General features: G+C 41.1%; 1 protein-coding gene across 5 annotated transcripts in view; it reads left to right on the top strand.

The window, feature by feature from the left end:
- Nucleotides 1–13,900, top strand: part of SORCS1 (sortilin related VPS10 domain containing receptor 1) — a 559,188-nt gene that overhangs the window by 530,924 nt on the left and 14,364 nt on the right. For all 5 annotated transcript variants that reach the window (XM_060125410.1, XM_060125412.1, XM_060125411.1 and 2 more), the window contains exon 24: nt 7,114–7,213. In XM_060125410.1, coding sequence (XP_059981393.1) covers nt 7,114–7,213 — 100 coding nt within the window. The remainder of the gene's footprint in view (nt 1–7,113; nt 7,214–13,900) is intronic.

Below are 13,900 nucleotides of genomic sequence, written 5' to 3'. Positions count from 1 at the left end.
TTCGGTCTTGTCTGAGTGGCTCCTCCAGGGACACTCTCGGAGACCTGAGTAATTGTCCCTGAGGCAGCCTGGTATCAGGTATTGATGAGCCATTTAATTGGAGATCTAAAGGCAGCTGGCTTGGCTTGTGTGAAAGCTGTGGGACTTAACATTTGGTACACATGTAGGGAGTCCAGACATTTTATTAGAAAGACCACAGGTTTGGAGAAACATAAACCAGGTTTCTAGCTTCAGCTCTTGTGTTCATTGTGTGTATCCTATAGAGGACAAATATTCAGAAAAGTTAAGTAATTCAGCCCAAATCACATAATCTATAATACCCATCTCAGAAGGTGTTTGAGAGGTCATTAAAGAAATGATACAGCAAAGCCCTTGACCTATAGTAGATACTCAGTAAGTGGTAAATAGATGTTGGTTACATTTATGGACATTTTGTGATAGGAGGAGAGTATATGAGAAATGCAAAAAAAAAAGAAAAGTAAGAGTATTAAAGACTAGTATCGTCCAGGACATGTATTGGAAGAAAGAGGATGGTGACAATAAGGAGAAAAAGATTAAAGAATGAAAAAGCACAAGAGAACAAGGACAACAGGAAACAGAAAGAACATGCATGAATGAGTAAACTGGAGGGAGGATGACTCATCTAAGTTATCATGCAGATGGATGGCATTAAGGGAAAACAGAGTACCAAGTGAGAGATTGTAACTCTGGTTAAGGGAATTGCCAGTGTAGCAGCCTTACCCAGAACTCAAACTAAATACAGTGACCAAACAAATGCTAAACCAAGTACATAAGAAATCAGTGTCTTGTGGAGAGTATCATTACCCCGATTAATAAGTGCAGTTATGAAATCAACATACAAATTAAGCCTTGTATCGAGAACCAACAAAATAGGGGCTGCCCACAGGAATCCTACAGGTTTTGTCCTAAGAGGGGTCCTTTACTCTTTCTCTCTGACTCAGTCACTCTAAAATGAAGAACTTCAGGCCCCAACAGGGAGCTGTGAATTGCCTGAGGAGACACAACTCTTCAAGGAAAATGAGTTTCTGGTTCTGTTTCTGCAACTAACTCTCAAGCCTAGAGTCCCCTTGCTCTGCCATGCTGCAGATGTGTCTTTGGGTACCACCTGACTTCTGCGGGCCCCCCAAGATACCAAGCCTGTTGTACCCGGAAATGAACAAGAGATGTTTTGCTTTGGGTTTTTTTCCTGATGCAGTGAACATATATTCTATTCAAACAAATTTAAGGGGAAAAGGTGAAGTCATGAGCTTCTTTAGTTGGGAAGTCCAAGGATATAGTTCAGGCGTGGATGAACTCAGAGAAGAAGCGTCACCAGATTACTCCCCTGTCTTCCTCTCTCCCTCTTTCTCCATCTCTTTTCGTTGCTACCACATGGGAAGTCCGCCTGAGAATGAAGCCAACACATAGGAAGACAAGAATGGCCACAGGAAGCCCCAGTCTTTTATTTAGTCATCTTATCAGCCCCATTCAAAAGACATTGCCTCTCCCCTGAGTGCACCCCAAGAGCCCAGGGTGATAATTCTCACTGACTCAACTTGGCTGAAGTGGGCATGTCTTAACTAGCCTGGTAATCAGAAGACTAGAGCTCCATTAGTGACAACTCAATGTTTTATACCCTCCCTGGATCAGGAGTTTAGGGAGCCCTTCCTAAACCAAATGGGCAAAGAATAAATAAGGATATGGTTCCTTAAAGAAAAATGTGGGGGAAGGAGAAGGAACGGGAGGCAGGCAAAAGCAACTGACTTCCTCTGTCATAAATTACATAGAAATTTCAACTGAATGCAAAATAAAACCAAACAACAGAAAGGACCCCACTCCTTTAAAGGCTGCACTCTGAATCCCAGATGGAACTTGGGAAGAGCTGACTTTATCCCCCCTGTTAATACTCTGGCCCCTTTCTTGTAAAGATATTGCACAGAACTCCCAGCACGGGAATGAGTGGGACCCTGACCAGATGGACCCTGAAGACTGTGAGGGCAGGGCCCCAGCAAAGGGCTCTGGGCTCTCCTCCCTCAGCTTCCTCTAATAATGTTCCCAGGGGAGGAGAGATGCTGGCTTAGTTGGAGCCAGCTTGTCTGTGAAATAAATTGAAAATTCCTCACAGTGAGAAGTACTTGACCTTGTTATCCGGATAACATTGGCCTGGGTTAATCAAGTGACCTCTGTCTGGGAGGGTTCCACCACTCTTTACTTCACATCTCCAGAGAGTGAGAAAAGTCTCACTTGCCCTTAGCTGGCCTCATCAGGGATAGGGCTACCCTGAAGCCAGCTGCTCAGGTGTGGAGCAAACCATACCCCCTCCGCCACTGTACTCCCAGGCATCTCTCTGAGTCCTCAGATTTGTATCTACCTCTCCTGCAAGGAGGAAGGACCTTCCATCATGCTCTGGGTGTGGTGCTGTGCTGGGGAGATAGGGAGCCTACGTGGTGTTGTCTTGCTGAATCCTTAAAGGGCATGAGCGCATTTAAAAGGAACAAAAAGACTAAGGACAAAATGTCAACCACCAACAAGGAATTTCCTCTTCGGTTGTTTGTGTTACCATGTACATTTGACAGATGCAGAATCCAAAAGACAGGAAAAGGAAAGGTGCCTCTGGAAATGGAGCAGTCTATTGGCAACATTTTTAGAAATTAAAGATTCATTATGAAATGTAATAAATCATCTCAGACTATTTTCTTTATACTCAGTCTGCCCTGTTCAGATTTTTTAAAGCGAGGAATTGAAGAAATATTTTGGAGTTCACAAGGAAGGTCACTAAAACAGGAAACTGTAATTGAAAGAGTAAGTAAGAGTTGAGCCAAAGGAATATGGCAAAAGGAGAAAAAGAGAAGCTTAGAGCTGGTGTTGGAGAGTCCAGGGGAAAGGAGTGAATATGGATGAATTATTTCTTCATTATGTCATCCAGGAAAAACTTCTTAGGCACTTTAATCAAACTGATTCTGTCGTGCTAACAAAACAGAGAATTTTTAAATAGAATTCATGTTTGGCTCCATTGCTTACTCCAAGTTTTATTCCAGAAGTCATGCTATATGAATTGAGAAAGATCTTTCTCTGTTGATTCCAAAAGTAATATCATTCAACTACTCTTTGAGGGGGCCTTCGTAACTTAACATGATCAGAACTGACTGACTGGGTCAGTTGCAAGGTCATCCCAAGCAAGTCTCCCTCTAAACATGGCACCAGAATGCTATTTATGTTCAGTAGGGTTTGCATCCCTCCTCCCAACTTCAGAGATAAGCATTAGTTGTTTGGCCCAGTGTAGCTTTGCCATGGATAAATCTGCCAAAGCCCATTTTGAATCTGTAGTTTCACTTTGTACCACTTCTTTGGGTTTCATGTTTCATAAATTACCAACTGCTGTGTTGTCCTTAAACTTCTCTTTCTTTGTGTTTCAATGTTTGACACTCCATTCTAATGATCTGAGAGTCTGTTTTCCTCTACTGGTCTCATTAAACATTGTTTAGATGTTGAATGTGTTCTTTGCATGGTAACCATCCCTTCTGTTGACTAAACATCTCTAGCTCACCACTTCTGGGTACCAGTAGGGTTGTACCCATGAGTCTCTTCTGTAGACAGAACCATGTGACTAATTCTGGCCAATGAGGTGGGAGCAGAAGTGATAAGTGTCACTTCCAAGCTGAAGTATTCAAATGCCAGTTACAGAACCTTAAGAATGCTTTTTCCCTCCTACGGTGTTGTGTACATTTGAGGGGGCTGATCTACCAGCCTTTGTCTCTGTGTGACTATAATGAGCCCAGCATCATTGCCTACCTGCAGTGGATATGGAGTGTAAGCAAGAAATATACTTCCTTTGTTTCAAGTCCCCAGACTTTTAGCATTGTTCCCTCAGCCTGACCTAACCTATTCTGATTACCACACTTAAACATCATACTTCGTGAAGAAGATGAGGAAGAGAATTGGTATTTTCCCTCTACCAGGTCCCTTCCACTACACCCTTTTGATGGTGTCTTTCCAAGTATTTTTATTGAGTTCCCACTGTCTTTTTAAGTGGTAGTTTAAACGAAGAGTGGGTTGCATTTGAATCATAGGCATATTCCACCAAATAGGCAGATACTAAGAATAATATGTTGTTTCTTTGGTCATGATTAGAGAACAGAAAATGGAGAGCAGCAGAAGAGGGATGCTAGTACAAAGGATAAATGAAATTTGCTAAGACTACACACTTTGGACAGAAAAAGAAAAATGAATAGATTCAACTTGCTTTAGGAGGACCATCTCCCAGCAATTACACGTTATTTCACTTGAGTCTTTATCATGCAAACTTGCGTGCTTTCCATTTAGGCTGTCACCACACTGTTCTATAGTCGCAGTTTATTCTGCTCCTTTCATAGCCAAACACTCTCCTAAACATTATAAATTGTATTAACTGGTGAACAGAGTGTGGCAATCCTGAGGCTGAGGTTAGGAATTGCCTGTAGCTCATATTGGTCAACTGACACGGGACTGGTGTTTTAGGTTGTGCGCTTCACAGTTGGATGAGAGATAGAAGCATAATTAATGAAATGCTGCTATTTTTTATCTCCTAAATCTGCTCAGCTGGACCTCCTTCCAAATATCTTTTGCGTCTTTGTCAGCTGGCTCAAGGAAAATGTTTTTCATGGAAATGTCCTAAGATTAGAAGTCGAGCAAAACTGAATTCTCATCTCAATTCTTCAAATATTAACTGGGTAAACTTAGCAATGTCCTCTAAGCTCCATGTTCCTTTCAGTGGAGATAGCAACACTAACACCTGAGATACGTTGTGTTAGAAAAAAATAGTAAGAAATATGCAACTTTGCCCATACAAAGTGTTCAATGCATAGATAATGTATGTACAAACGTATATAACAACTCATGAACTGATGAAAACAATACAGAATAAACATTTCTGCAGATGGGGTGGAAAACATTTAAAGTAATGTCAAAATCTGTCAACAGTTTCATACTCATTTGAGTAGAGAAATATATGGTTCTAGCTGAGATTATTCTTGTAAGCAGTGTAAATTTTATTTAGTTTTGTTTCTGTGCATAAGTTCTTTCCCACAAAGTATTGAAGAAACATCCTCAGGGAGAAGAAAGAAATATCACTTCAGCTGGTTGAAAGAAAGAAGCCTTTCTCATGCAAATACATAGTCCCCTTTTGTCTACGTGATGGACTCTGCAAACCAGGATAGTTCCTTAATTACTTCTGCTAAGTTTTTCCTATTTGAGTTAAAATATTTTTTTCTCCAAATATAAGTATGTAGGTATGTGCACACATGTATGCGTATGTATATAAGCATATGAATTTCATGCATACTTAATTATATATATTTCACACATATATACATACATTTCTGTATGTATTATGTTTATTTCATAGCCAAAACCTTTCTGATAACCTCTACTAAAAAATCCACTGTCGGGCTTCCCTGGTGGCACAGTGGTTGAGAGTCCGCCTGCCGATGCAGGGGACACGGGTTCGTGTCCCGGTCCGGGAAGATCCCACATGCCGCGGAGCGGCTGGGCCCGTGAGCCATGGCCACTGGGCCTGCGTGTCCGGAGCCTGTGCTCCACAACGGGAGAGGCCACAACAGTGAGAGGCCCGTGTACCGCAAAAAAAAAAAAAAAAAAAAAAAAAAAAAATCCACTGTCAGATCCTTAGAAAGGCCTTGCCAATTGAATGATAAGAATAAGATAGAATAGGAACTTGTACATTGTAATACTTTACAGGACACAAAGGAAAACCATTCTACACAGTCCGTGTTAGAAATCCACTCTTCCTGTAAACCTGGAACATTTTGGAAGCTTCTCAGTACCCAGGAGAAAGAGTAGCTTATAGAGAGAGAATAAAGTTGTTTTCAACATAAGTTTATCACAACCTTGTTCTTCTGTGTGGTTTGCCAAGTGGAAACATTTGAGAGGCTGAACTTGAACTGGATCCCAGGTGCTCATCCATGGGCCACTGACAGACATCCAAGTTCCTGTTAAGCAAAGAAGTTCATCTGCAGGGCAGTTCGGTTCCAATACTGGACAGGGGCCTCTGCAGGAGACTCTGTGCTTGAAAACAAAGCCATCAGGCCCTGCTTAATTGATTAAAGGACCAAAGCTGTCATTTTGGCAACTCAGTAGACTAAGTGAAACGTAATAAATATAAAAGGAAAAATAATTTAAGAATTTAACTAGATGTTCAGAAAGCATCTAACCAGACTTAAATTGCATATGAATAAAATACTACACTGTAATTAGAATGTTAAAAATGAGGCAAGGAGACCAGATAATAGGAGTGTGGTTTTGTCTGATAGCTTTCCACAAATGACTCGAAAGGGTGAATGAAACAGAGCAAATTGAGCTGGTTTTCTGCTTTAAACACGTGAACAGCGTTTTACCTTGTCTAGAAAACCTTACCTTATGCTGTTACTACCCAAAACAAGGTCCTTTGTCCCTTGTTGGGGTTATTTCATGGCCCAGAATTCCATCCGTCTACCCAGTACACATGTGTCAGCCTAAGGAGTGGTTTTAGGTTCCTAAGCACGAAACAAGAGTCAGCCAATGCATTAAGTTGTGATTTACACTTTGTTGCAAATGTATAATTTACTATTTTAGCAGAACAATATTTATCATCAATAAATATCCGTGAAATATCCATTCTGGGAAAGCCACAGGGTATGTTTTGTGGAAGAGAAGGGAAACAAAGAAAGGAATAAGGTAGAGGCCACTATCAAGGAGTAAAATAAAGGGATATGAATCTCACCAGAATTTGTAAATTGTATATATTTACTTCTTTTAAATCCTTGTGTATAACAAATGCCCTCTCAGAAAACCAGGGGTGATTTCTCCAAGCTGGTAACAGGATAATTTTATAAGAGTAGAAATATCTGATTTACTAATAGTTTGTCCTATTTTGTAACAATTCGGATGTAAAGTCAAGTCATGCTTAGAAAATAATTCTGTCAGCAAATTGTGGACTAAAAACTCAAAATCATATAAACTCATATCATTCACATATCATATTGGGATGCCTTGGCCAGTGCAGTGAATATTGCTCAGCACGCTTGTATATAGTTTGGGTGACAGTTTTGGTAGCACTCACTCTGACACTTCTTCTTTCAGATATCAGAACTGCTGATTCACAAGCTCAACCTGAACTCCGTGCACTTTGAGTTGAAGCCTGGAGTCCAAGTCCTTGTCCACGCGGCTCACTTAACAGCAGGTCAGTGTTCCTGTCCCTGGGTTCTGGCTAGTGGCTCTAGCAGAGGGGGATCCCAATTTGTTGTTTCAGCAAAACAAGTTTAAATGGTGCCACTGCTAATCAGAAATAGGGCATCAGTCTTTGGAGGTTCCCTTGCCGGGCATTTTTGCCTTAATGGGGACCCAAAAGGCAACAGAATAAGGGGATTTTCCCACTTAGTCCCTGGCAAAAACCATCAGTGAATCACTAAAAGACCCCTCAAATGATAGCATACTTCATCTTACAGAAATCTTGAAAATAAAGTTAACCTTACAAATAACTTTTTTCTGGTCTTTCTGCAAAACTTTATTTTTAAATCATTCATGTTACAAAGAATTTTCTTGCTTTCAGTCTTGGGATAAAATCGTACAATAGAAATAGCTGGGACTTAGGAGCTGTCCAGGGTCATAGCCAGAAGCTGAACCCCACGTTGGTCAGGATCTTAAAAATGAATTAATATCATTGAACTTCTGTCTCTTCACCTGTAAAAGATGATGGGGAAAACCTTCTTCCTAAGGCTATATAGAAGTGCCAATAATAATTCAGGTTATCCCAAGTATATAGAAATAGATGTTATTGTTTTATATTAATAATAAATTAACACTATTTATTGAGTACTTATTTTTGCAGAGTACTGTATTGACGCTGCACAAAGGCCAGTAGGAGATGGTCTTTGCCCTCAAAAAACATATCATCTGGTTGTAGTGTTTCAAAGTTTGGTGGTAGCAGTGGTGGCAGTACCGTGGGGTGGGGGAAGTGGGCAATGCTGGGATCTCTGAACAAGTAAAATGCACAAATGCCTTTATAGAGAGACAATAGAACGTTTCTAAGCTCTTGGACTTTGCAGTTGTCTAGCCAGACTATTGGTTTCAGTCTTGCTCCATCACTTGCTTACTATATGGACTTTGAGAGGAGACTTAACTAACTTCTCTGTCGCATCTATGACAATGGGATTGCGTGAGGATTGAGTTAATTTAGGTAATGCACTTAGAGAAGTGCCTGGTGCATAGTAAGGTATTATTTTTCTTTTTATTCTTTTTATTCCTAACAATCAGAGTTTTATAAGAAATTTAAAGCAGGGATAAATTGTACCCAGTCAGAATGACCCAGGGAAGCTTCATGGAGGAGGTAATCTTTGGGAAGGACCTTGAAGGATGGAAAGGACTGAACTCAAGAGATTATTCCAAGTACTGAAGCAGCAAGGAAGGAACACGAAAGCCTTGAGGGCTTTGGGATGCTGAATAAGTGGGAACAAAGATCAGGTATTTCCAAGTCCATTCTCTGGTTTCCTGGAGGTGTGCCTAGGTCTAGAGGATGGCCAAACAGGTTGGCCATTGGCCTCTTTTCTGCTTGGATTCCATCTTTTTTCTTTATTAGGGTTTCATAAAATGTTTTTTCTTAAAAAAAAAAAATAAGCACTGCTTAAAAAAACCCAGATATTTGAAAGTCAGTGTCCTGAGCATAGGATACGGAGGTGGGAGGGTGGAAATATGCCAGGCTGAGCCGTTTGTACTTCCTTTGGTGGGCTCTGGGAAGCCGTGGAGACCTAGGAGCAGAGGTGTGATGGATTCAGTGTCACTTGAGAAAGGTGACTCTTAAGAGAAAGGATTGAGTAGGGCCGATTAGCTGTTCTGCAGCTTGTCCTCCTAATTCATCTGTCGAACAGACATTTACCGAGTTCCTGGCTACTCTGAGCCAAGAAGTGTTCTCAGCATGGGATAAAGTCTCTGCCTTCATGAAGCTTCCATCATTGGGGAAAGCCAGGGAGGAAGTGTGTTAATAAATGCCACCTTCCGAATGATGAAAAGGTCCTGAAGAAAATAAGAAAGTGTAAGAGAAAAGCAAACTATGAAGCATCTAGCATCCCTTAAGCCTGAGACCTGAACGAAGGCTGCCAACTTATCTCAGAGCATTTGATGATCAAGACTGGCTCTTTCCTACCAAGAAGGTTGGCCTTTGGTCTTCGGTGAATGGTGGTGACACGTGGCAGTTACACATTAGCTGGTTGAACTGGAAAACAAAGTCCGGAAACATCCCTTGTAGTCTTGCTGATGGCCAAGCCACTGACAGATGTTGTCAAATGAACAGAAAGTAACTACTTGAAATTGGTTGAAATAAGTTTACTGATTATTTCATCGAACTACACAGTCCAGCCTGTTAGTTGGCATCCTGAACTTCATCATCTTCTCCTACGACAGCTAAAGTGACTTGTTCCCTTTGAATTTAGAGGTTAAAAACAGCTATGCCTGATACTCCATACTGAACTCTGGGTTTGAAGGGATGTGGCCAACTAGTTCATCCCTTTACAGCATACTCTGCTTCTAAAGGAATGCTATCTTCAGGCAGCATATTTTGCTGTAGTGTAGCCTGATTTATTAGAAAACACTCCCCAGGGACTTTGTTAGAAAAGGGAGCATCATAGACCAAGATAGCCAGAGAACTAACCCCACTCTCAAATTCTGGAGGCAACTTGCATTTCATACCTTTTCTTCCCCATACCTCTCTCTCTTCCAACAGTTATTTAATATGCCTGGTTTTTATTTAACTGATTGTCACATCACACGCCAAAGGTGGTTCAGATTAGCTTCCTGAATTTGAATCTTATTTTAAGTGGTACTTAAGGATGCCTTCCTGTGATGACATCTGGTTTAGAGCTGGGATCCAGCTGAAAAATAAGGATAAAAAAAGTGGCTAATTAGCTGAAACTGATTTGGCCAGAGGCTTGGTCAGGGAAACTTATATAGCAAAGGCATCCATGAATCCGTAGTTCCATGTGGGAAAGAAAGGCCGTTCCTGATAACCACAAAAAATTAATCCCACCAGTGTAAGTTCCAGGTGGCAAGGACAAATGCAAAGTTGGGAAGATCTGGAAAATTTATCCAATTAATGTTCATACTTCATTTCACAGCTGGGAATTTGGGGAGCAGTACGCAGATCCCTGGGAGGAAGGGCTGGCAAAAGGGAGTGTGTTACTGGGAACATACTGAGATTTGAAGGAGAGACCTCTGCAGCATAGATAGATACTATGCAAAGTTACCAAGGGAACAAAACAAAACTGCAGTTTGAGGCAAGAGCCCAGACTTAGACTGGGCCAATTTGGAGAGAGTGAGAAAATTCTTTGGCTCCCAACCATTGGGGCTGTCCCTGATTCTTCCCTGTTAGATCTGATAGCATCTCTCCTACATCTTTTGGCAGTGTAATTCAAAACCTGATCACCTGGCATTATTGAGCTTCCTAGGATGCCTGGCTAGGTGACTGGAGTAAATGTAGACTTATATGTGGATAATCAACTCCAGTTGGAAGAGTAAAGGAAGAGAATGCCAAGGGCTGACACAATAACTGAGCCTTGGAAACTTTCTCTGTATTGATTTTAGCCATATTTGTCATAATAGTGTTAGGACTGGCAGAATCTAAGGGTACAAAGTCACTGTCAGCCAGACTTTCATATGCAAAAGGCAAGGCTTGTGTTAAGGCTGGCACTCTTCAATGACTGTGATGAGGAGTAAAATATAGGACGGATCAGTTTCCCATTGGCGATTGTTCCTAAGTTATAGCTCTAACTGCCCAATTTTTTTTTTTTTTAACTATTAGGACAGGGTGGTAGACTATGAGGGAATTCTCCTTTCACTTGTAGAAAACTTGGCACATTGGGTAGGGGATCAGTTGGATTGAGACAATTGCTGCAGTTTCTTTGATTAAGTTGAAATTAACACATTCATATTGGGATGGCTAGAAGAGAAAGAGAAAGATACCTGGGGGAAAAGAGACACAGTGAGGAAGAGAATTTGATGCAGAACTTCCACCTCAGCTTCCTTTCCCTTCCTCTCAACCCCCCGGCAGAAAATAAAAATAAACTACAATTTAAAAAAGGAAAAAAGGACCACTGCTTGCAACATTTCATGTCTCATAAGCAGGATTGCTAATACCTTTCCAGGGACCATTCCAGCACACTGCTGCATTCCATTAATTGCTTAGCAGATGTTCAGCAGCCTTCTTTGAAAAATATTTGAGCCAGAGTATGTTGCTGGTGGGAGAGGCAATGCATAATTTGGTTCATCTCCAAGGAAAAAGAACTGTCTCCTTTCAGGAATTTACTAGCCTTCTTTTGTTTTTCAAACTCAGTTCCCTGTTTGCTTTTATGGGAACACAAGGTAGGCATTTCCAGGTACCTGGATGGCATTAGAGACTGGATTTCATTTGTTTCCCCCACATGTTCTATTAGGGAATTCATTAACGTGGAGCTAAACATTGAACGCAGTCCTTGTTTTGTTTTTAGCTATTCCTTTGCTTCTCGGTTTCTGTGCAATTCCTCTTGAGGGCCTAATCACTCCTGACAGCTAGGTTTCTAAAACTCTCTTGTAGAAAGGAAAGATTTCAGACTGTATGGGAATAAGGAGAGGATGAAGAGCTGTTATCAAGAAGTTTGAGGGAGGGCCATACCCTGAGTGGCTCTCTTTGGCTTTTAGGACCTCGTGGCAGCTGACGCTATGTTGAGCAGACAAAGGGAGAAGCGCTCAATCAAGCTGGGGGCTGGACTGGAAATGCTGGTGTTTTGACTGAAGTGTACCTTTGCTCGTGGTATTCCCAATTGGAATATTTCTCCCCCTTCTCTACTTTTCTCCATCTCTTGTGTCTCTGTATTTAAGGCTCAGCTCAGTGCCAACATTTGCATATAGCATCTTTCTGGAGATCTTTACCTGGATACCATCTATCCCTTGTCAGAACTCACGTGGGCTTTTTTAAGCTGTATCTGTCTGATCATCATCATCACCTCTCCTATTTAATTTCCCGAGGATACAGTTCACCATATCTTTATAGTGTCTCCGTCATTGTACCTAGAAGAGAACTTGCCCATAGCATGTGCTCAATAAATACTGCTTTCATAAATAATTAATTTATAACCTGTAGAGATGCATTAAAAATTCCATCCCCCCCCACCCGGTTAACCTTTGGAGTCAGTGTGTTCAACTGTGAACCTGTCTCCATGTCATGTTACTTCTTACCATGAGTGAGTGGAGCCTTGCAGTCATTTATCCAGTAAGCATACAAGGAAAACCCATCTCTGTGCTTTCTTTATGTCAGGTATCCTCTTAAGATGTAGGATAGCTGTTGATATACACATTGTGGGAAATGGGTGGGTGGAAGGAAAATTAGAACTCTGTGTCCCAGAACGAGAGGTCCTAAGGACAATGGGAGACGACTGGCAAGAGGAATGTTCCTGAAAGAGAGGGAAGCAAGTTTAACTTATTGACCCTTATTTCACTTCTCTGATCTCTGCTACCGTTTCCAGAGCAGCCTCACTTCATGACAGAGCTCAGGGTCTCACGCCTTAGATTATACTATGCTTTCCCTGATCAAACAAACCAGACCTTCTTCACATCATTTGTAACGTCTCCCTTGAGTTCTGTCTTATGCATGCTTTTACCCTGGCCTTTATTTATTTATTTATTTTCTCCTGTATTTTAAGAGCTGTGATATAGGGATGACTCAGGGAGAGTTTTTCCTGCAAGGCTCACAGGGAGGTTCAGAATCTGTTTGCAGAGCATTTGATCTCTGTAGGTACTTACAGCAGAACAAACCTGAGCCCTTAAGAAAATATCCCTAAAATGCCACTAGTTTTCTCATTGCCCCGGTGACTTGGAATTTACTCAAGGGCACAGTCCATTTCACATGTATCATCTTACTTCTCACATGACTCTGTGCCTCATTTTGCAGGGATTCCTTTAAAGCTATGGTTTGTCCAGGAATATGAAATGAACTAGGACCCTCATTCAGTGCACACTGGCTAGACCTGAGGCCCAAGTACTAGTGGCCCCAATTCTAAATGAAGAGGATGAAAAACATTCCATGCAGAAAGTTCAATAAATGAACTATTCATATTGAATAGGAATTCACCCAAATGAGAGGAAATAAGGCTGCCAGGTTGAGGGGCGGTGCTGAGCAGAAGCACAGCAAAGTGACATCGTATGGTTTATACTTGGTTTGGGCATCTAGACACATACCCTAAAATATTCCTAATTGGCATATTAACTGAAAGTAAAATTATGAGCAGAGGAAAGAGAGAAGGATAAAATTCAGGGAAATCAAATATGCCATTACTTGATATGTCATTTATATCACGCACTTTGTTCCTCATCCATGCATGATGTGAGAAAACTCTCATTAATGTATGTTTAATATTGCAAAGTAGGATACACATGGAAAAGGAAAGAAGGGGCAGATGAAAGGATTTTCAAAGACAATAGGTTTGGACAACAGTCAGTAATCCTTTCTCTTTTCACAAAGTATTTACTCATTTTATAAGAATTTTTCAACCCAGGTAACAAGAGATGGTAATTTATTTGATAGAGTTGGAATCCCAGGAGGTGGAATCTCTTTTTTAGTTGCCAAAGCAGCTAAGTTTCATGGCCATGTCGGGTTGGGTGCCGTAAAACGTACAAGTGAAAAACCTTAAGAGGAAGCTGGGAATAGGGGATTGACACTCAGGTGAGGAGACCAGGACGCCAGACTGCTTTAAACTGCGAGCTTTATTTTATCATCTTTTAGTAGATTGCCAGGTGAAGGGAATCTGCTGACAGGTAATAAATTAAAGACCTAATTGCTAAAACAAATCTTTCAAGCTCCATCAAACTCTATATCTTTGTTCCTATGAGCGCGCATGATCAGGAG

This window comes from Lagenorhynchus albirostris, chromosome 16 (assembly GCF_949774975.1).
Source record: "Lagenorhynchus albirostris chromosome 16, mLagAlb1.1, whole genome shotgun sequence".
NCBI lineage: Eukaryota > Metazoa > Chordata > Mammalia > Artiodactyla > Delphinidae > Lagenorhynchus > Lagenorhynchus albirostris.
Note: the sequence above shows the minus strand (reverse complement) of the source record. Positions and strands in the feature narration are given on the sequence as shown.